The sequence below is a fragment of the Podarcis filfolensis genome (assembly GCF_964270895.1).
Source record: "Podarcis filfolensis genome assembly, chromosome: 5".
Taxonomy (NCBI): Eukaryota; Metazoa; Chordata; class Lepidosauria; order Squamata; family Lacertidae; genus Podarcis; species Podarcis filfolensis.
In genome coordinates, this window is record NC_139608.1 from 42,446,498 (window position 1) to 42,469,449 (window position 22,952).

The window sequence follows — 22,952 nt, forward strand, 5'->3', positions numbered from 1 at the left end:
TAGCCAGCCAATGTTTCTTTGGATTGTGCAAGGAGCCCCAGCTCAGCTCCACTGCCTCTGCAAAAACAGGTGACAATTATGAAAGTAGCTGGAAAAGCAGCAGCCAGCCAGCAGCAGAAACTTATTAGCCCTCACAATAGACGATTTTGCAGCAAGCCCTGGCTCAGCAGGCTAGAAGCCAGCGTGACAGGCCCGTAGGTGTGGTTTACAGAGATGCTGCTCTGAGCTGGCTCGGGGCTTCTTGTTGGGAGCCGTCTTTGCCCCTTCCTTGCCCCCATGAAAGAAGAAACTATGGCTTTTTTCAGAGCAAGAACCAAAAACGTTGCCCTGTCATTTAACTCTTTTTCTTTACTCCTGTCCCCCCTTCCACCTGTATGAGTACATGTGCTAAGCGTCTCTCTCCCCTCTGATGCCTTTAGGGTGCAAGTTGCTGTGTAACATTGCTGGTTCACCCTAAATAGCTTCCTTCATATAAAAAAAGGAAGTTTTTTTTAAAAAAAAAATTAAGGATGCTATCTTGTTGTTTGCTTGCCCTTCCTCCTTCCCTTGGATAAAAAGAGAGAGAGATTGGTGGGATGGGGGCTTTTGGGGGGCCCTTCTGTGTCACAGTAGGGGGAAATGAAGGGGGAAAGATTTGTTTCTGCCTTTATGCTGAAATGGGAGATTGAGTGGTGGTTGTGCAAGCAAATGTATGTCTACTCAGAAGTAAGCCCTACTGAATTCAGTGGGGCTTACTCATGCATAGAATTGCAGTTGGCCCTCTAGTGGGAAAGGAGATGCAACTTGACACTAGTAAATTACATAAATTATCTTAAATGAGTAGAAAACAGATTAAATCGTTAATCATATGTAAATTTAATTAATATTTTTACTAAATCTACTACTTTTGTAAATTTTAAATTTGCCTCTAAAACTTTAATATAGTCTCCAGAAGTCTTCAATGGTTTAGTTGAAGCATGCAATCATTGAGTTAATTTTCATATAATTATATGCATCAAATTTAGATTCTTTGTTCAATATTTTCCTGGATTATTCACAATGACTCATCACTGTATTTTGGATTGTCCTACATCTGAATACCACAATTTGGTATCTAAGCCCAAAACCAAAGTCCTGTTTGGATACATCTTGGGTTGCCTGCTGATGAAAGTGATGATTTCATCAGTGTATGGTAATTTAGACCTGTAACTTAGTAGTAGTTGCCAGGACATTACCATGTTCACATCTATGTAGCACCATCTTATTTCAGATATCGTGATATCATGATGTTTAGTCACCTCATTGATGAGATGTCACTTTTTTTAGCCAATGAAGAACCACTTCTGCAGCCCACATCATCCTTGCAAGTCCTAGACAGCTATGCAGTTTGAACAGTTGTATGCAAGCTTCCTGTGAAGACTGGTGGACACCCAGTAGCTGAGATCCAGAAAAGCATGCAAATAGTTCCACATAGTTTGTTTATACAGTATGCTGCTTTTCCATAATAAACTGTGCCCAAAGCAGCTCATGATAAGATTAATATCAAAATATAAAACATTTTTTAAAAAAATAACTCTTGACCTTGATTCAACTGCACAATTCAGTGTGAAATGATTAGAGAAATCAAACAATGTTTGTGAAGTTTCTTCATTATAAAGACTCCTCTCTGCTTCTACTCTCTCCCCAAATATCTCCTCTTGTGTCTTTTTCAGGCTCCCGTGGGGCTTTCTGTGAAGTGAGACCAGATGATAAAAGAATCCTGGAATTTTACAGCAAACTGGGATGCTTTGAAATAGCTAAAATGGAGGGATTTCCAAAGGATGTCATTATTCTTGGAAGGAGCTTGTAAGGAGATTGTTGGTGAACTTTTGATACTGTAATCACATAATGGTTGGAGAGCCTGAGGTTTATCTTGTTGCTGTTCCACGCAAAGGCAGCAGTCAGCTGGCCTGACAGGAGCTATGTGAAAATTCATCCATTACCCTTTCTGAGATGCTGCTCAAAATATTATTGGAAAATGGATACTGGTCATCTTCATTTCCTGGTCTTAAGCAAAGTGCCAAGGAGTACTGCATATTACATGAGTTCCCAAAGAGGTACTGGTGACAAATCCATGCATCCACCTCTGTACTCAGCAGAATGGCTGTCTTTTCCAGAAAGTCCTGACATGAAATAGTTCGTCCCTGTGTCCTGTTCTTGAAGTGGGATGAGAGAGATGAACATGGGATCTCTCCATTTACAGAGGGAAACAGGGTGCCTGTGTTGGCCAGCTTAAGGACAAACAAACACTGACGACTCTAGTTTTTGTTGATTGTCATGCTTGCTGATAGGGAAATTGAATGACCATCACTTCTAAAGAATTGGTTAAGCTTTGTGCTTCATAGGGATAAAAACTGTGCATTTGTCTGTGGCAAAGTCACTCAGTGGCAGAAGTGTAAATTTCAGTGTGTAAATATATATAAACTCGCTGTATGCTAATACTTTGTGTTTAATCGTTTTAGTAATTTTGCTTTCTGAAGCAAAGCGGTATTCTGAGACAGCACCTTTGAATAATGTCAAACCACAAGAGAGGCTAATGCCAACTTCACTACAGGCCTTTTCTACCGTGCCTCGTGCCCTTCACTAGAATTGCCGCTTTGGGGGAAAATGAGCGCTGATCAAGAAGGGCCGTTCCTTTAGAGGACAAACTCTTCAAAGGTGGAGTGGACACTGCCTCTTGCTGGGGGAAAGCTGGTCAGAGGGCAACCTCATGAAATCATTGATGCCCCTGACAGCCAGCCAGATTGCCTATCCAGACTGGTTGGATGGGTGGAATACTGCAGTTTACAGCTTCCACCTTTCCATGTCAGTCATTCTGACTAAATCAGGGTCTTCAAGTCATGCACATTTGTGACAGACTTCTTTGTGGACAAAAATAAGCACATTTTACAGATTTAAGTAGTTATCTAATTTTACTATCACTGCATTTAAGTTGTCCCCTGAAATCAGATAAGTGGAATCTGCATGGCTTAGGAATATTAGTAAGTCCATAACTTGGAAGGAGTTATTACTGTTCCATATAATGCCTTGTTCCCGTGAGGTAGTCAGTCAACGTTACACCTCATTTTTCTCATCTGCTACAGTCAACTGCTTTTGCTTCCTTTGAAAATATTCCCTTTTGAAAGGATTGAGTTTAACCTTTTTTTAAAAACCCTCTGTGTAAACTTTGAAGAGGTTTTATACACTTTTTCAAATGGAATTTTACTGTTGGTGTACTTTGCAGCCTCTTCTGAGATGCTGGTGTTCAGCCTTTGTTATATGTTCACTATGAGAACAGTTTTAATAGCAAGTTATTTAAACTGCAGCAAATACATTTCATTTGGAGTGCAAGGCACCAAACCATAATGATAGATCTTGCATAATTCCAAACTGGTTTTCATGAGGATTCTATGGCTTTGAGTGTATGCAAAGCAGCTAGCCACTTGGTTTAGTTTTAATTAGATCCCAGAGAAAACATCTGGATTTATGGCATTACACATTTCAGGGGAGGGGGGGTATCTGGGTTTTTATACTGTTAACATAAACTTATGAATTTATCACTGTTAAGTTAATTGTGTGATGGTCTTGAAAGTCTGGGTCAGTCTCTCACTCGGGTTGTAAAGTGATGCAGTGACACAACTTTCATGGTTATCAGTTTTCATTGTGTACAGTTGGAATGCCACTTTCATGACTGTCTTTAGACCTACTGTATCTGTAGCAGAACAATGGACTGTGTAAAATTGTATTTGAAGACCATGTGAGAAATAGAATAAATTGCAAAGTGAATGTAAAGACTCGTCTCTGTATAATGCTGCAGAATGAGGAAAGTGGGTGGAGAAGAATAATTCCTCATACTGTGTTTCAGAGCATTCTGCTGATTATGTTGAAGAGATGGCTTTTAGTACAGCAAATTTGCTTTTGAGCTGTGTTCATTGCTGCTGAGCCTAAACATTGCTATTTTGTAAATAGCCTTATTAGCTAGCATGGGGGGAAAGCATAGGGAACTTCTGAAGGTTTATTTGTCTTGGGCGGGTGTAATAATCTAAGATGCTATTTGGAGGTCAAATATAATGTCGTATTTTTAAATAAAAGAATCAGAGCAATTAAAGTTATATGATGAAGCTAGTGGTGGCCAGTTTGTGATTGAGGCTGGCTATTTACAGTATTTATTTCATTTTTTTTACCCTATTCATTCCTTTTATTTGTTATGTGGCTTTTCCACAAAAATCATGCTCAAAGTGGCTTACAACAAAGAAAATAGGAACATATTTCAAACAAACAGTGTAAAAACAATTTCATGATAACATAGCAAAATAGCTATTTCAATACCATAAATATAACAAGATTACTTAAACAATATGCAGCATCCAATAGCAAAAAATAACAAGGGAGCTTCAAAGTTTCACCTTAGTCCTAGAAACATCACTTCCATGATGTTGCTGTCCTGCAGCCACTTGCAAGGCTTAGAGCAAGACCCCTCCCATGATGCTAAAATTTATACACCACTTTAAAAACAAAACAAAAAACCCTCAAAGAGGTTATGCCTTATGGTTTGGAAGGTGGGAGGAGATGAGACATTCAGAAGCCTACTTAATGTACTGTCCCAAACCTTTGATTTCTTTTCCATTAATACTGGACATTATTAGGATTCTAACAAACTGCTTCATACAAGGCATTTAAGTATCTCCCCCTCCTTCCCAATTTGCTGTAGAGCTTAAAATTGCATGAAGAGCAGAATAATTGTGTGTTTTATTGTGACATCACGTTTCTATACACAGACAAATGTGGGGCAAAGTGAGCAAGGGGCCCAGAGCATTGAGCTTCTGATGACATTTTTGGCCAGCGTTACTCTGCTGTTTCAATGCAATGAAAAGCATGATGAACACAAATGCATTCATTATCCAGAACAGTTAGCCTCTCATAAGAAAACAACTTGTTAAACTCATCACTCATGTTAGTCTGCATTGTTTTGGAGTAACTGAACTTAGGAAGCATTCGCTTAGGAGCCCTTCCGTTTAAGAGGCTGTTGTTTTCCTGTCCAGATGGCTTAGCTCCCTATAACACAGTGGCCTATCCCACTTACAGAAAGCAAGTGACCTGAATCCAGGATGCCCTCACTATTTCTTTTCAGCAGGAAAGGAGTGGAGCATCTGTCAAGTTCTTGACTCATCTCCCCACCCCCTGCTTTTAATCCAAAGAGTGTCAATGCTCACCTCTGTTGGATGTGGCAAATATGCCACTCATCTTCCTCTCAGATTCCACAGGGTTTAAATTAGGAATCATTCCATATCAAAAATTGTCTTTTACTGGACATATGGAACCAGTGCTAATTGCATGCACGTTGGCAGTTATGCAAATTTTAAAGTGTTTTCTCCTATTTGCTTGTCTAGTCTTTTGTATTTTTTGATTTCCTATTCCAAACCTTAATAAAGTCTTTGATTTGGAACTTGGAGGTTGAATGTGTACTTTTGTCAATCCCAGGCAAGGATCTACTCCTTTACATATCTTAATTCTACACATATAGAGCATGGGAAGGTAAAAGACTGAATTTGGCTTGCTGTGACAGGGGAGCCAACTAGTGCTTGTGTCTCCCTGGCAAATTCAGCTCAAGCATTTTGGGACGTTTCTCAACCAAGAGTAGAGACCACTGAAAAGTAGTGGCCGTTTAAAAGTAGTTACGGTTGAGGGATGGGCTGTGTGAGCCAGAAAAGGTCTTGAGCTAACCCCTTTTCCACTCCACAAGTATGTCCTGGTAAAGTAGGTGATTTGAGATAAGTGCTTGGGAAGATCTGCAGTTAACACATTCCCTATAGGAGTGGATATCATCCCTCATAGGTTGCTGTAGTAGTATTTCAGCTGCCTCTGTTGGGTGTTGGATGCTTACAAACTCTTGGTTGCAGTGCCTTACTGTGTATATACCCTATTCTCTCACATAGGTTAGCTTTAAGAGTAACCCAGGTCACCAAAATGCTGGAGAGGGTGCACCTCCACAGGCACATACCTCCACATGTGGTGGGAGTGTCCCAAAATCCAACTATTCTGGACAAGAGCCATACGAGAAATATGTAAAATAACCAAGTATTAGAAATCACCCCAGAATTGGCCCTACTAAACATATTCCAAGACAACAATGACCACTTACACCACAAAGAACTCAACCCACCTACTCTCAGCAGCCAGAAACATCATAACCAGACACTGGAGAGACCTGTCAGGAATAAGCAAGGACCAATGGTACCAAATAGTATGGGAAACAGCCTTACTAGAAAAATTAACCAATAAACTGAAACTAACATGGGGACAAATAGAAGAAGATGCCTTCACCCCGGTATGGCTCCCCTTTATCATATACACAGCCCAACAAGACAACAACAAAAATCCACCAACAGCATACAAATCAATATGGCTAACCTGATCCAAAACCCACCCACCCTCACTCACACATGAAAACACCACAGCCAACCACAAACAACCACACCCTAGGCCAACCCCAACCTCTCTCACCACCAAAGAAACAAGAGGGAACAGGAGAGAACCTGCACAAGCAACGCTGACACAAAACCCCACATAAGTAAAATAGAAACATCACCACCTGAGCCCACCCCCACGCATCTCCCCCCCCCCCAAATTTCCCCCTATTCTTCCTAATATCTCAACAAATGAAACCGATTTCTAAAAAAAAAAGTTACATGGGGGAAAAATATGAGAGAGAGACATTGCACATACCTTGGTAAATCAAGAAAATCTTTAATAAAAAATACATTTAAAAAAAGAGAAACCCAGGTTTGGACTTTTTAAACTGAAAGTAGGTTGTATTTTACTTATTTATTTAAATTTGTTTACTGCCATTGATATTTGTATACCCATTGATCTCAGGGCAGTTTGCAACATAAAATCACAATATAAAAATCAGAAAATACATAATAAATACAAAGACAACCAATCCCCTTTCCACAACGGACTTTAAAGGGCCATTGGATTGAAATCAGCCAAAGGCCTGGTTAAAGAGAAACATTTTTGCCTGGCACCTAAAGGTGTATAATGATGGTGCCAGCTGAACTTCCCTGGACAGAGCATTCCACAAAAAGGGAGCCACTGCAAAAAATGCATTGTTGCCACCCTCCGAACCTCCCATGGAGGAGGCGCATGAAGAAGGGCCTCAGAGGATGCTCTCAGGATCCAGGTAAGTTCATATAGAGAGAGACAGTCCCTGAGGTATAGCAGTCCTGAGTCAATTAAGGCTTTATAAAAACCAGCACTCTGAATTGGGCCCAGAAACTAATTAATAGCCATTGCAGTTGGACCAGGATCGGTGTAATAAGCTCAAACCGTCTTGCCTTGGTGAGCAACCTGGCTGCTGAATTTTGCACTAACAGAAGTTACTGAACCATCTTCAGCCCTACATATAACACATCGCAGTCATCTAAACTGGAGGTTAATGCAGCATAGACAACGGTAGTTAGGCTGTCCCTGTCCAGATAAGGGCACAGCTGGGCCACCAGCCGAAGCTGACAGAAGGCACTCCACGCCACTGACGCCAACAATTGTATCAATTGTCAATGTGCAAACCAAACAGTCTTCCTCTATGGAGCAGGATTTGACTTCCCTGTCCTCTCTACAACCCCCATGCACCCTCCAAATTTGTTCCTCCTGATCAGATTTAGGTGGAGGGAGGAGGGAGGAGAGGAAGACGAGATCCCATAGTGCAAGCAGAAGCCCATGCAGTGTTGGATTCTGCCCAATAGACAACTTCTGAAAGAAGAGAGTGGTCTGCAGAACGAGTTACTCGTTTGTTTCTTGCCTTGGGGTATAATTAATTATGTTTTAAGTCTCTTACTGAGCAGCAAAGGAATTGTAGTTTATAATGGCATATAGTCAAAAATAAAATAAAAAATGTCTTCTGAAAATCTGGCTTAGTTTGTGGTCAAAAGAATGTGCACAAAGGGTTAGCCTCCTGCCAGAGGCCTGCAGAGAGAGAGTGGGAAGCAGTCATATATGCTTGAGTGAGATGATATGGAAATGTAATACATCTGTATTCTGTGTGGCATCGTCCCCCATCACTTTCAGTGTACAATGACGAATCCTGGAAGAAGAGTGAAGGAGAGATGGATTCATTGGACATAGCATAGCTATTCCAGATGTCAAGTTGCTGGATTGAAGGCTAGTGAATAAAAAAGCCACAAGCCAGGCTTAGCAGGAGTGGTGGATACTGGGGAGCCTTTTTTAATTCCAGCTCTTAAGCAGAATTGCAATGTATATTTATTTGTTAAGATTAAAGACCTTTTTTGAAAAAAAAAAGCAATGTATTATACAACTGCTACACTTATTAGCAGTAAAGGTAAAGGTAAGGTAAAGGTAAAGGTAAAGGGACCCCTGACCATTAGGTCCAGTCGTGACCAACTCTGGGGTTGCGGCACTCATCTCGCTTTATTGGCCGAGGGAGCCAGCGTACAGCTTCTGGGTCATGTGGCCAGCATGACTAAGCTGCTTCTGGCGAACCAGAGCAGCGCACGGAAACGCCGTTTACCTTCCTGCCAGAGTGGTACCTATTTATCTACTTGCACTTTGACGTGCTTTCGAACTGCTAGGTTGGCAGGAGCAGGGACCAAGCAATGGGAGCTCACCCCGTCGCAGGGATTCGAACTGCTGACCTTCTGATCGGCAAGCCCTAGGCTCTGTGGTTTCGACTCTGTGGTTTACACTTATTAGCAGTAGACTACTAATTTAAGTCATTAGATGGATCCCAGTGAATGAATGAGGCCCTCTTAAGAATAGAAATGAGGATGCAGCAACAGTTCTCTTAGAAACTTGCGGTCATGAGTGTGGCATGTTCAGAAGTGTGCACTCAGCCTCCAAGTTTTTGACTGGCCACTAAAGATATACAGTTGTACCTTGGATTTCGAACAGCTTAGTTCACGAACAACTTGGAACTCAAACGCCACAGACCCAGAAGTAGGTGTTCTGGTTTGCAAGCTTTGCCTCAGAAGCCGAACATCTGCAGGACGCTCCTGCAGTCAATGGTTTCCGAACGTCTTGGTTTCCGAACATTTCGGAAGTTGAACAGACTTCCGGAACGCATTCTGTTTGAAAACCAAGGTATGACTGTATATGGAAGGTGCCAGATATATCTCCCTGGGGAGAGCATATATCCAGGAAGTTTGTAGGAACATGGCATACACAATAAGGTTGGGCAGTTAGTTGGGAAGGCTTTATGTGTAAGAACAGCAAAATACTTGGAAAGCCCCTGTGTGCTCTGCAACCTTAGCTAGTGGCATGAAATATTTTTTAGCTCAAATACTGCATTCCTTTCTAGACAACCCAGGGGCCACATGCCAGAGGTGTGGGGGGCCAAAGGGAAAAGTGGACAGAACAGTAAATATAAAAGTCACTTTTGTACAGTAGGCTAATGTCCAGTTGTACTCTCACACCCCTCTCTATCCTCTAGAGTCACTACTCTAACAAGAGTCACTACTTGAGATCAATGATGCAGTCCAGCCAGGCAAAAATTTTCAAGATTCCAAATCCTGGACAAAGAGGGTGTGGCTGGGGTAGGAAAGGGCTCCAGAGAGTCCCAAGAGGCCTAGTGGGCCACATTTGACTCCCACACCTGAGTTTCCCACCCCCTGGCTTTAAGGGTTTGCTGCCTCTTCAGTGTTTTCATACCATCTTTCAAATATATTCCCAGGGATGAGACTCTAAATCTCAGAGTTGTGGGTTCGAGTCCCATGTTGGACGAAAGATTTCTGAATTGCAGGAGGTTGTATTAGACGGCCCTCCCTTCCAACTTTACAATTCTATGATCCTACTTTATCTCTGTGTATGTCCCAGTGCTGGAAACTGCACAACTTCCAATCATCTCCTTCCCATGGAGGATATCCACAACACTTTGCACCCTATCTGATTCTGTCTGAAGGGTAAGGAGCTTCTGTGTTCAGACTGCTGGAAAGCAGAGAGGGACAACCATGCTGTAACTACATAGGATCCTATGTATGCAGACATTCTCTCCTCGCAGTAAGGCAGTTTCCTTCCTGTCTTCTCAGAAAGTCCTGAAGAGCAACTGGAGGTACAAAGACCAAACACTTTGCTCTTCAGGACTTTCTGAGAAGACAGGAAGGAAACTGCCTTACTGCGAGGAGAGAATGTCTGCTTCTGTACGAGGCAGCTTTGGGACTGCTCCTGAGTTCTTCTGTCTTTTAACATCTGACAGCAGAAACTAGCTACCAGGAAAACTCATCAGTATCCCACTGGGGCAATAACCCTTTTGTTTTTACTGCCCAGAAATAAAATACTATAAATGTGACATTCAGCAAACCACCCCCTGCCTTCAACTCACAGCTGGGAAGTTGACGAGGCTGACCCCAAAATGGCCGTCTTTCTATGTGAGGCCAGCTGATATTCTAGTGAGCTGCAAAAAAGGGTTTACCACTGTGTTTGGTTGTTTTTTAAATCTCTGCTAAGGCTCATCTTAACATGATCCTCATCTCTACAGGAAGTTAAGCCTTGTGCTGAATGGCACAGGTCGTTTTCCAAACCATATAATGACAGAACAAAGGCTCCTAGATGCTGCTACAGAGCTATGGCAAGTGAGTGAATAATCATCACCTCCAGGTTCCTAATTCTGTGGAGGGGATGGTTGCGGTGGAGAATCCTGATGACCTAAACAGATGGCTGCAAGGGAGGTAGGATTGCTAAAAGCAGAAGGTAGGCTAAGACATTAATGTACTGCCCATCTAAAACCACAGTGTGGGTCTCCATAGCCCCAAAGGGTTTGGCCAGGTCGGGTCTGCAAACCAGCCGCTATATATTTTATTTAGAAAGGGACTGACCCTTGTGATCTTCCTTTGCTCTAATTTTAAGACTACCGGATGCCTTGGGTCAAAATACCACCCATGACATATAACTGTAAGCAACACAGCCCTGCCATGCCAGATTTAAGGCAGGGTAGACAGTTCCCCTGCACAGGGCGCCAAGCCAAGGGGGTGCAAAGTTGAGAAGATCCATTAGAAGGCACCAAATTTTGGCCTCGCACAGGGCGTCACATACCAAATATTGCCAAAGTCTGCCTCTGAGCCCTGTAACCAATCACTTTTAGTTACACCAGTCCTTTCCCTGGAGATGGTCCTAGAGCAGGGATGGGAAACTTGCACATGATGCTGGACGTACAACTCCCATCATCCCTGACTACTACTGGCCATTCTGGCTGGGGCTGATGGGAACACCCACACCTGGTGGCCCACAGGTTCCCATCCCTGGTCTAGAGTGTATATCTGCTCCAGCAGCAAAGCATCTTCTCAAAGCAGATGAAACTACTATTTTGCTGCATTCACACATTGCAAAAAGCATGATTCTATTACAAACTCATGATCATTTGCAATTTAAAGCTGGTGAGAGAAGCAAATACTGGAGAAGCTGCCCTGTAGGTAGATTAAGCCCAAGCACTTCCAACACCCCTTAGTGTAAATGGCAAAGGACTCAAACTCTCCTTTCTCCGAATTCAACACGGGCAGCGGCTGCCACGCTCGGCAAGGGAGTCGCCACGCCCTCCACTGCAGAAAGATCCTGGCATTTTGTCGAAACTGCTGCCGACACTTCAGAGAACAGCGGGGCCCTTACTAAGCAGGCGGAGCAGCTTCAGTTTTCCTGGGCGAATTCTGAGTTCCAGGAATAATTGGAAATGCAGGAAAACTGCCTCATCCCTAAGTCCAAGCGCTGCTGCTACCCAGTGCCGGATTTACGTATAAGCTAAACAAGCTATAGCTTAGGGCCCCACTCTCTTGGAGGCCCCCCAAAAAAATTTAAAGGGGGGAAAACTGTTCGTACATTTCCAAAATATAAGATAAAAAACAAATAAAATAAAACCTACATAGAGCAACAGTGTTTTGTGTTGTATGGGCTCCTATGATGATAATGGGCCCCGCCTGCTAACCTGCTCCCTAAAATATCAGGGATCTGCATTGGCTCCCAGTACGTTTCCGAGCACAATTCAAAGTGTTGGTGCTGACCTTTAAAGCCCTAAACAGCCTCGGTCCAGTATATCTGAAGGAGCGTCTCCACCCCCATCATTCAGCCCAGACATTGAGATCCAGTGCCGAGGGCCTTCTGGCGGTTCCCCTCATTGCGAGAACTGAGGTTACAGGGAACCAGACAGAGAGCCTTCTCAGTAGTGGCGCCCACCCTGTGGAATGCCCTCCCTTCAGATGTGAAGGAAATAAGCAGCTATCCTGTCTTTAAAAGACATCTGAAGGCAGCCCTGTTTGGGAAAGTTTTTAATATTTAATGCTGTATTGTTTTTAACACTTGATTGGGAGCCGCCCAGAGTGGCTGAGGAAACTCAGCCAGATGGGCAGGGTATAAATAATAAATTTATTATCATCATCATCATCATCACCACTGGTTTGCTCATTTCTATATATAGGGTGCCTACATTCTGCATGTGCAAATGGCTTTAGATACCTATTAGATCCATAAGTTACCCTATAGCATATATTCAACACAAAAAACAGCGAGCATTTGTTGCTGACAAAGGACAGCTGGACATATAAAGGGCCCCATTACCTTCAGTAGCTTAGGGCCTCATCAAACCTAAATCCGGCCCCGCTGCTACCCGTCTAGCGCAGCCACGGCGACAGCGGCTCTCCTGCAGGTCGTTCCCAGCCGCAGCTGGAGACACGACTGCAGGAGGAGGCTGGACCCAGGACCTTCTGCATACCGCGTGCGTCGTCCACGGCAGCCACGACTCCCCTTCTAGGCAGCTGGAGGGCTCACCCACTGATATGCTATTGCATGCCCGGGGAATCAAGGCGCCCCAGAGCGATCCCTCTCTCTCCCCCACCCTCCCGCGCCACCTAAGACTTCGCATTTCGTTTCGGATTCTTGCATGATCCTTGCACGAACAGCGCCGTCTCTCCTTCCAGGAGGAAAGCAACGAAAGCAAGCCCGCTCTCTGGAAAAAGAGACTTTTCTCAAAAGGCGCAGATAAAACTTCCCGAGAGCAAACGAGATCACCCACCTCGCCCGCCTCCCTCGGAGGGGCCGCCTACCTCGTCCGCCGATTGGAGGAGGGATCCGCGTTGACGGTGGGGCGGCCTTAGCCAAGCCGGGCTAGTCGGTGGTTCCGCTGCGCGAGCGTCTTCCTGCCTCGCTCTCTTTCGGCGCAAGCCATGGCCTCTCTGGTGGATCTGGAGTGCATCGCGGATGGAGTCAAGGCGCCGATTTGCACCAGCAGCTTCTTGTTCCGTAAGTTGAAGGAGGGCTGGCCTGTCGCTGCCTGGAAAGAGAGGAAACGGGGATAGGCTAGCATGTAGGTGGAAGGGGGGAAACGGGGCCCTTTGGGGCAAAACAGGAAAAGGCATTTGGGGATGTTCAGAGGGACCTCCTACTGGGATCTGGGTTGTTTAGACTTGACCCTTAATGGGATTTGTTTGAACTGAGTCTCTGTATGTTCAAGGCCCGGAAGCACGTGGCGTGGCGACGCTAAGTTATCCCGGTGCCGCGTGTGCCTCTTAAAGCCCCAGATGCGTCCACGTGGCTTGCTTGGCTCGTTACATTGGAGGAGCAGGAGGGGTATTTCCCACCGAAAATGCATTTAGATCTTTCGTACTGTAAGATCTTCCTATGTTGTAATCAGACGAGTGGCGAATATTTCTTGACCCTAGAACAGCAGTTCGGTGCACGTGGGTTTTGGAGTCCACGTGCATCGCTGAGCCCAGTGAGACTTGCTTCGGCCTTCGGGTACATAGAATCAGACTACAAATAACGTTTCTGGGCCCTTCTAGTTTACGTCGGGAACATAGCACAGTGGATTATATCCTTCTGCGGCAATCCAGCAAATGAAACCATTAGAAATATAAATTCTGTGTACATGCAGTATGAGATCTCATAGCTATATTAATGACAGCAATAAAAGTTTTTGTTAGGAAACTGAAAATAATTATTGCATCTGAAAATTGTTTAAAAAGATTTTGGGGACAATCTGATTAATTTCAAAAACCCATGCAAGAAAGGGAAGATTTAAAAAGTGTGAATGGTAAATATGAATACTTTGCAAAGAGTGGATTTGTTTCCAAATGGCCAAACGCCATCTTGCAGAGTGGCACAACTGCTTTTGCAATAGTGAAAAATACCTCTTCACTTGAATCGCACACTTTATCCTCATCCCCTCATTTTATTTCAGTGGCGTATCGTGGGGGGTGCAGGGGGGGCTGGCCGCACCGGGCGCAACATCTGGGGGTTAGGGTTAGGGGGCGCAAATTACTTGCCTTGCCCCGGGTGCTGACAACCCACGCTACGCCACTGTTTTATTTACAGTATCAATTTGGTACTAGGGTCCAACAAAACACTGGCTAACCCAGATGTTGTAATCTTAATTTAATTTCTTCATTGGTCAATCAGGAATAGCTGGAGGGAGGGAAGTAAAATAAGGACATGCACAAAATGCCCAGATGAAATATTGAACTCATAGTAAATAATGGAAGGTAACTAATGTTCCCCCCACTCAAACAAAGGACATTACAAAGAAGAAGGCGGTGTTATAAATGTGCACAATGAAAATGTTAACTTCTGTGTTAAGGTAAAGCAAGCATAGAGCAGAATTGTCGTCCCCAGGAGAAAAAATTACTCCTGGGGTCCAACACTGCATTTTGTCCACTCAGGAATATCTTCCCCACCCACCCCTCAAAAACAGGAAGATTATTTAGTGCTCTAGTGGTAGTATAAACAAACAAAAAATGAATTTAAGGTAGAATTCCAAGTTATTTTGCTTGCCCTCTTTTGAGAAATTGCTGAGGATAGAAGGGACCCAGTGAGCTTATGCATTTGGTAGCTGCACTTTCCCATTCATTTCTACAAGAATAAATTGAATACCTAACAGCTTAAAGTGAGAAGCATGTGAAGAAAACACCATTCTAAAAGTTTTATAAATATTTCAAATACGTAGCTGGCTCGAGAGGGTTACGAAGGAAGTTGTTCAGTTTCTTGCAAATCTGCTGCTATTTGAAAATTGACTTATCAGTTGCAATATTTGTTTGTTTGTTTCTCTCTCCCCCCCCCCCACCCCAGGATGTGAGCTGAACAGCAGTACCCGATCCTACACTTTTAAAGTGTCTGACGAAGATGACTCTGATCATATCTTGGCTCTGAATATGGTGAGAGAGGTTACATCCTTAGCTTGGAAAACTAGGACCCAAACCCAGACCCGTTAGCATGACCTAGTATTTGAGAACTCAGCTAGTAGCCAGAGGTGACTAGGAGTTCTACACAGGCAAATCTCTCTTCAAATACTAGGCACCACTTGGTTTATTTACTAGTTACCTGGAAGGATGAGCCTCAAACCAGGAGAAATCTTAAGTTTGCCCAGTCTTGTGCTGTGAGTTGGCTACTGGACTTCTATGCTCCTGCTTTTGAAGAGGGACCTAAAGTTCCCTAGAAGACCTTTTGGTAGAGGTTATGCTTTTTTACTCTTCTGGTTGCATCTGTTAATGGATGATCTCACACTCCTCACGCTCCTAGCTGCTTGTTCTTCATGGGGTTTAGGGAGGGGGGTATTCTCTCTTTGTTAAGTATTGCTGAATATTTTGGTTTTTACCCTTCTTTCCACTTTGTCCTTCCATCTTCAAGATTTGCCTGTCGGAAGGTGCCAAGGATGAGTGCAATATTGTGGAGTTTGTGGGGCACGACTATCAGGACCAGGAGATTGTGGTGCCAGTGGCCAACCTAAAGTTGTCGTGCCAGCCTTCGGTAAAAAAAAACTTGTTGTGTGCATGGGCAACATGGGAGGTGGGCATATGGTGGCTACAGGGTCTGAAAGGGCTAACAGGAAGACATGGTGAGGGTGGGGGAGAAGGCTGGGTTTTCAAGACTTGAGATCTTTGTCATGGAGCAGGCTCCTTTAGGTCAACAGTTCAAATGTGTGGTTTGATGCAGTGTTTTTAGTGTGACCTGAAAGGTGTCAGCAAGAACTTAATTTGTTCTGGTTGTTAGTAATAATAATAATAATAAATTTTTATTTGTACCCTGGCCGGAGCCGGGCTCAGGGCAGCTAACATCATAAAACTAACACAGTATACAAAGAACATAAAAACAAAAAACAGGCAATCAGTTAATTAAACTACATCTTAAAATTAGTTCAGAGCAGATTAAATCTGGACAGATGGCAGTCCATGGGTAAAATTGAGAGTGGTTAATATTCTGTTACCATTGTTCTTATAAAGGATCTGTGAGCGGGCTAGGAGGTCTCTTTAAAGAAAAGAATCAGACTGAACCCTGACCAAAGGCCTGGGGGAACAGCTCTGTCTTGCAGGCCCTGCGGAAATATGTCAAATCCCATTCAGCTGTGTGTGAGAATTTCATGGCTTAGATAATAGAAAATAGACTTGCTAGTGCCCTGGCGCTTTAGCCCAGAAGCAAGAGGGGAAGAAGAAAGCTCAGAGTCTGGTTGCTCTAAATGGGATCTGGAGACATTCCTTTCTCCATCACACCTGCCTCTCCTTCTCCTTTCTCAGTTGTGTTTGGAAGATTTCGAGCTCCAACCCCCGGTGACGTTCCGCCTGCGCTCAGGATCTGGCCCTGTCCACCTTGCAGGACAACACCAAATCTGTAAGGAGGCTGGACTGGGATTTGGGGAGCTACTGAGAGCAAATCCTAGAAATTAAGAGAAGAGAAGTGGGTGTTCTCTCTTAGGGAGGGATGTGCTGTGACAGACTCCTCCATCCATTTTGGGCCTGTGGGCACATTGCAGAATTTGAGGAACTGTTGTGGCCACTGCCACAAAATGGCTGCCACAGGTAAAAGACAAGAAACAGGATACAAGGTGGAGGCTGGGTGTGAGCCACACAAGCCGAACCACATACTTGAAAATCCCCCTCCCTGAAGGAAAATTGGCTACACTTGGGTACAAAAACTGTCCCCATCAAATACATACGTGCTGCTTTCCCCCAGTTTGCAGTACTGGGTCTCCCTTTTGCTCCCTACTCTTTACTTTTAAAAAAGGTGGTTTGGTTGGTCACACTGAAAAGCAAAACCCCAGCTCCATCTGCCCTGTGTCCCTCCTTCCCTTGTCTTAGAGTGGGGTTAAGAAGCTGAAACTTGCCTTCCTGTGATTAAACCAGCAGCAACAACCATAGGAGAGCCAGGGCACCTTGGAAGGCACTGCTGAGGTGTCTTGAGGCATGGGGGGACACTTTAAAACAGGCTACTTGGAGGAATGTTATTTATATAGTCAAAAGCACCTAATGTGTGGCGTTGCTCAGTGGTGCGCTCTGTTCAGAGTTGCGTGTAGGTTGCTCGTCCTCCAAGTGAGGAGGACCTGGACACACATCTCATGGGCAGGTGTGCATGATGGAATAGTACCTAGCCCTTTGAAGCATAAGGCAGAGAGCTGGGGAATGTTGTGTGAATGCTTTGGCATGCACAGGTAATTCACTGCTTGAGACGCTCTTAGGAATGGGGTGAAGTTGGCAAGCAATGGTGAGAGGAGGGGCTGGAGGCATTTCCCCAGGTCATACTGCAAAGTAACAGTTCCAGCTGCTTCTTTCAGTTCACAAAAAGGACCTCTCAGATGATGAGTTCAGTGAAGACGAGGAGGATTTTAGTGAGGAGGAAGAGTCCATGGAAGAGGAGGAAGGGGAGCTACCTCCTATCAAGCCAGCAAAGAAGCAACGCAGATCTTAGCCTGACATCTCCCTGAAGGTACGTGTTTGTGGAGAGGTGGCCAGCTGAGAAACGAGGTCAGATGCCCCCAATCTGGTGCTCTCCAGATCTTACTGGAAAACAACTCTGTGACTGTTGGCTGTGCTGTTTGGCACAGCAGGTTGAAAAGGAGGCCCACCTGGGCCATTGCAGTGCTAAGATTGGGGAGGTGACATCATCAGCTGTTTTTGCTCTACTTTGGTGTTCTTCCAGCTACAGGAGCTGGCTCTGTGACAGCGGCCATGCCACCAGAATTGCTTTTTAATGTAACCGGGCCTACCAGCCCTACGCTGTCATCCATTTTCTGGCCTTGGGAGGAAATAGAGCCATAGGGATAAAGGAAGTTGTCTTATGGAGAGTCCAGTCAGCTCAATATTCCCTCCCTGTTTGTATTTATACCCCACCAAGGAGCTCAGAGTCACCACATACTTTTATCCTCACAACCACCTGGGAGGTAGAATAGGCAGAGAGTGAATGGCTGGCCAAAGGTCACGCAGTGAACTTCATGGCCAAGTGGGGATTTGAACCCTGCTCTCCAAGGCCCAGCAATCAAACCACTACACTGATTGGCAGCAGCTGTACAGGGGTTCAGAAGGAGGACATTCACTGCCCTACCTGGAGATGTTGGGAATTGACCTTTGGGCTTTCTGCACACAGAGGAAATGCTCTTATCACTGAGCAGTTGGCTTTCTCCATTGCGTGTGGCTAGCTGTGGTGAAGAAGGCTTAGTGGTTCACCCCTTTTGGTGGGCAGGGTGCATAGAAGCTTACACCACCACACATAATTGAACTTTTTCTTCCTGCCAGGTGCTGCTGGTTTTCTTCTTCCTAAAACGCAGTGCTACTAGTCTGCAGCTGAACTTCTTGAAAACCTTTCTTATATTTTCTATACGAAGCTGATGGCTGACACAAGTAACTGGTGCTACTGACTACGTGGGGGAATAGCCTGCTGTTTGGCAAATCTCCGAAGACTCCTCAAACACATTTCCCCCCTGAGAAAACTGGTTCCTGTTGTGCCTTCTGGTCAGATTTTTTTGGTACTTGGAAAGGTGCCTAAACTTACTGCTGCTGTTGATGTGTGTTAGGTTGTGTTTCTCTGCAGGTGAGGCAGTCAAGAGAGGGGTGCAAGTTTTATGTTCCCTATGCATTTTACATCTTTTTAACGGACATGTTCCCTAAGGAATGAGTAATACCTGTGGAATGTAAGGTGGTGTCTGTGGTTGGTTGGTTTGTTCGCTTCAAAAAGCAATAAAAACATTTTAAAAGAAATAAAAGAAATGAGTTACCTGCTGAGCCTCCTTCTCTTGAAGCTTGTGTGCCTTAGTTCTTGGTTCTGGAGTGCCCAAACAGATTAATGCAGGGTTTACTTTCTGAGGGGAAAACCAGATCTTACTTTTAATCAAATTTTTAAACCATATATGTATTTGTTCATATTATATTAGCCACATTCTAAATGCCATTATTGTAGAGAGTTTTTAAAAGGATTGCTTCCAACTGAACTCCATGCCAGGGAGAAGGAATAGAACCTGTGTTATGTTCCTGTTGTTTCGTCTCATCCTTTATATGTCAAGAGCTGTGCATGAATTAGTAATAAGGCATGGAGCATAACTGCATTTGAGACTTGTGGACATAGTTGTTTTCACATTGTGCCATCTCTTCTAACAAGTTTTGCTTTTCGGAATAAATGTGTTTGCAATATGTGGACTACTCTGAGCATTTTTTCTTGGTGGGAAGTGTGGAATCAAGAGCCATGGAGCACCATGACACTCACTTTCCCACTACAGGATTTTATCTTCTCCTCTTGAAATACATTATAAGTATGAAAGGATTTCTTGCTGTTTCCCAGAAGTGGCTTCACACAGGATCTCTCCCTCAGCGTGTCTGGTGGAGTAACATATAAGTGACTTTGAGCACCAATCTTGGCATTGCCACTTTGCCTGATTTCAAGATCTGGGAGCTTGCTTTTCTTCAATTTAAATAGCTGATAGTTTTTACTGACTTATTTTAGTCAGTAGAATTAATAAAATAGTTATAGACATGTCAATAATGGCCAAGAAATACACAATTAGTATGCAAGTTTTAAGCAAGTAACACTACTAAAGACTGTAGTTCTGCACTCCTAATCTAGGAGTAATGGGACTTCCTTTGAAGGAGACATAGCATTGCCCTGTAAAAAATACTAATGTCTTAGCACTATTATTTCCATGACTAAAGATGAGCACCTAGCTTCCCAATACTGTGCTTCACTACAAAATCTATATTACTTGATTGAGATATAATTGCCTGGTTCATTCATAACACCAAGCCATGGTTTGTTTAAAAAACTGCAGGTTCTCCCATACATGATCGAACCATGGCTTGTTTCACCAAAGTTGGGTTTGCTTTCCAGTTGCTTTTGCCTTGTGCCTTTGTAGCTTGGTGAGTATCTGGGGGTCGAATGACAAAGCAAGTCGATGTTAAAAGAGAACTGTGGGTTCACATCGACAGTGGTACCTCGGGTTACATATGCTTCAGGTTACATACGCTTCAGGTTACAGACTCTGCTAACCCAGAAATATTACCTCGGGTTAAGAACTTTGCTTCAGGTTGAGAACAGAAATTGTGTTCCGGCGGCGTGGCGGCAGCAGCAGGAAGGCCCCATTAGCTAAAGTGGTGCTTCAGGTTAAGAACAGTTTCAGGTTAAGAACGGACCTCCAGAACAAATTAAGTTCTTAACCTGAGGTACCACTGTAATGCCAAAACAGAATTAACTGTGTAGTGAAAGAAATTACCATTAGCTCCTGGCTCTCTTAGTCAAGTCTAAATATTTGTTAATACATGGCATGTATGTCCACTCAATTGCAGGTCTAGTCGGGGGTAGAGGGTGCACAGTCTTTAATGGGAAGGCAGCGTGGTAGTAGGGAAGTTTATCTCTTCCCTCCCCAGTTCAGCTGGAACAACCACTCTGCAAGTACAGTTAAGAGCCTTGGGAGAAAAGTCCCCATAGGTGCCAGTGAGGATGTGGCAACATAGGGAGCTATTGGCTATACAGAGTCAAGACAATTGGTGCATCTTGCTCAGCACTGTCAACACTGACTGGCAGCAGCTCTCCAGGGTTTCAATATTTCCCAGTTGTACCTGGAGACATTTTGAAAGTCAGACATTTTGCAAGCAAAAGCATGTACTCTACCACTGAGCTATGGCTTTTTCTGGAACCTTCCCCTGAAGTTATTAGCTGATGCCTGTTCTGACACTGGTGGGTAAGTGAAGAGGTAACCTTCCCCTCTCTAAGTCCTCCTTCCCAATAAGAATCTCCCATATCTAAAACTAGATACACACTCATCCTGCAAATGTCTAGTTTCACTCCTAAGTATTAACGATTCTGATATTTGGAGAAATCTTGCAAGAGGCAATATGGTTTATCCACCCACAGAATATGATTCTTGAAGGCTAGTTAGGGACTCCCTGAAGTAGTGATGGTTGAATGTTCTATCACATTCCCTTCCTGCTATAAGTACCTACAGCACATGGCACACCTTACCTGCCTATCTCTAGAAGGGATTTTGAGCCTGCAGTAAAGAGGCTGAGAAAAACCTTCAGGTATGAGCTTGTTTTTGTTCAAAATTTATCTCTGGGAGTGGCTGAAGCAACCAGCCTTTCTTTTCTTTTAAGGGAATGGAGATTTTCCTACCTCCAGATGAGAAGAGGGTGGCAAAGAGCCCCCACCCCAGTACGGATCCTGCAAAAGGCTTGACTAGGACTTCCATGAAACAACAGTCTATGCAGCCACAAGATGGCAGACTTGCCATCACAATTGGTGCCTAGAGCTTTCCTTGGTCTGCTTTGTTACAGTGAGGAAATGGTTTTGTTTTCACATTTTCGTTGGAAGGGCCTAGATCATAATATAGTAATGGCACACGGTTGCATCCAACTAAGTTTTACTCAGGCTAGGCCTATTGAAGTTAATGGACCTAATGTCAGTGAGTCTACTCTTGAGTAGAACTGATACTGGATACTAAAGACTCATCTGAAGAAGTGTGCATCTGAAGAAGAAGAAGAGTTTAGATTTGATATCCCGCTTTATCACTACCCTAAGGAGTCTCAAAGCGGCTAACATTCTCCTTTCCCTTCCTCCCCCACAACAAACACTCTGTGAGGTAAGTGAGGCTGAGAGACTTCAGAGAAGTGTGACTGGCCCAAGGTCACTCAGCAGCTGCATGTGGAGGAGCGGGGATGCCAACTTGGTTCACCAGATTACGAGTCTACCACTCTTAACCACTACACCCCACTGAGAAGTGTGCATGCACACAAAAGCTCATACCAATAATAAACTTAGTTGGTCTCTAAGGTGCTACTGGAAGGAATTAAAAAAAAAATATTTTTTTTTGTTTTGACTACGGCAGACCAACACAGCTACCTACCTGTAACTAAGGACTCAAGGGTTCGTGTGGGGAGAAAGACAGAGGAACCCCCATGCTTCCTAGACTGTCTTTCTGATATAACCTGGGCTGACCTTTCCTCAGATGCTAGACTGACACTCTCAGGGTGTCTGACCTCACTTCCTGCTTACCCTTCTTTTTGTACCATCGTGGGAGAGAATGCATCTTTCCTGTGTCTCTCTCCTGCAGTGGCTCTTTGCACATTCACCTTAGTTAGCTAGAACTAGGATATTTCCTATCCATCATGTATTTCCTCTGATAAACAGCTTTCGTATTTCCCCTATTCAAAGTATCCATGTGATTGAATCAAGGGTAAGGTGTGATCCTTCAAGCAGTGCACAGTTCAACTTTTGCTGATGCATTTAAAACTCCAAATGCCATCAGGGTACAGTTCACAGATCCACTAAGCCAGCCTTCGTCAATCTAGTGTCCTTCCGACCTTTTGGCCTGTGGCTGTGCTGACTGGGTCTGATGGAAGTTGTAGTCCAAAACATCTGGAAGGCACTAGGTTGGTGAAAGCTGTGCTAGGTCATAGCATTACTGTAGTATAGAACTGGTGCAATATTATAAAGAGCACAAAGTTGCATTAAATGAACCCTGGAGAAGTTCGCTGCAGATTCTGAATCCTTCATGGTTCTAACCCATAGTCATATAGGGAGATTTGTCAAATGCTCCTGTTAAACGTTTTTTGAAGAGTTGCAAGGATTTGAATGTTCATCCTTTCTTCTGCCTGCCTTCTGGGCACGTTTGATATCTTTTAAAGCTGCTTTTGGTGTCTCTGCTTTGAAGCATCATTTAGTAATATCCCACTGGGCTGCATGTGGTGTATCTTATGTCGTGGGTTCTTACATTA

General features: G+C 44.0%; 2 protein-coding genes and 1 long non-coding RNA gene across 3 annotated transcripts in view; 2 read left to right on the top strand and 1 right to left on the bottom strand.

The window, feature by feature from the left end:
* Positions 1 to 3,789, top strand: part of OGA (O-GlcNAcase) — a 28,791-nt gene extending 25,002 nt beyond the window's left edge. The window contains exon 16 of the mRNA XM_083615306.1: positions 1,692 to 3,789. Within this exon, the coding sequence (XP_083471432.1) occupies positions 1,692 to 1,828 (137 nt within the window). The 3' untranslated portion in view covers positions 1,829 to 3,789. The remainder of the gene's footprint in view (positions 1 to 1,691) is intronic.
* LOC310763377 lies at positions 5 to 19,379 on the bottom strand. The gene is made up of 3 exons (XR_014548602.1): positions 14,286 to 19,379; positions 13,038 to 14,155; positions 5 to 57 (listed from the first exon to the last, which is right to left on the bottom strand). It is a non-coding gene; the product is annotated as an uncharacterized lncRNA (long non-coding RNA).
* On the top strand, positions 13,135 to 19,379 carry NPM3 (nucleophosmin/nucleoplasmin 3). The gene is made up of 6 exons (XM_083615374.1): positions 13,135 to 13,233; positions 15,055 to 15,140; positions 15,613 to 15,732; positions 16,497 to 16,590; positions 17,531 to 17,682; positions 18,489 to 19,379. The coding sequence occupies exons 1-5, from the start codon at positions 13,158 to 13,160 to the stop codon at positions 17,662 to 17,664; spliced, it is 510 nt and encodes a 169-aa protein (XP_083471500.1). The 5' UTR covers positions 13,135 to 13,157; the 3' UTR covers positions 17,665 to 17,682; positions 18,489 to 19,379.
* Positions 19,380 to 22,952: the final 3,573 nt, after the last annotated feature.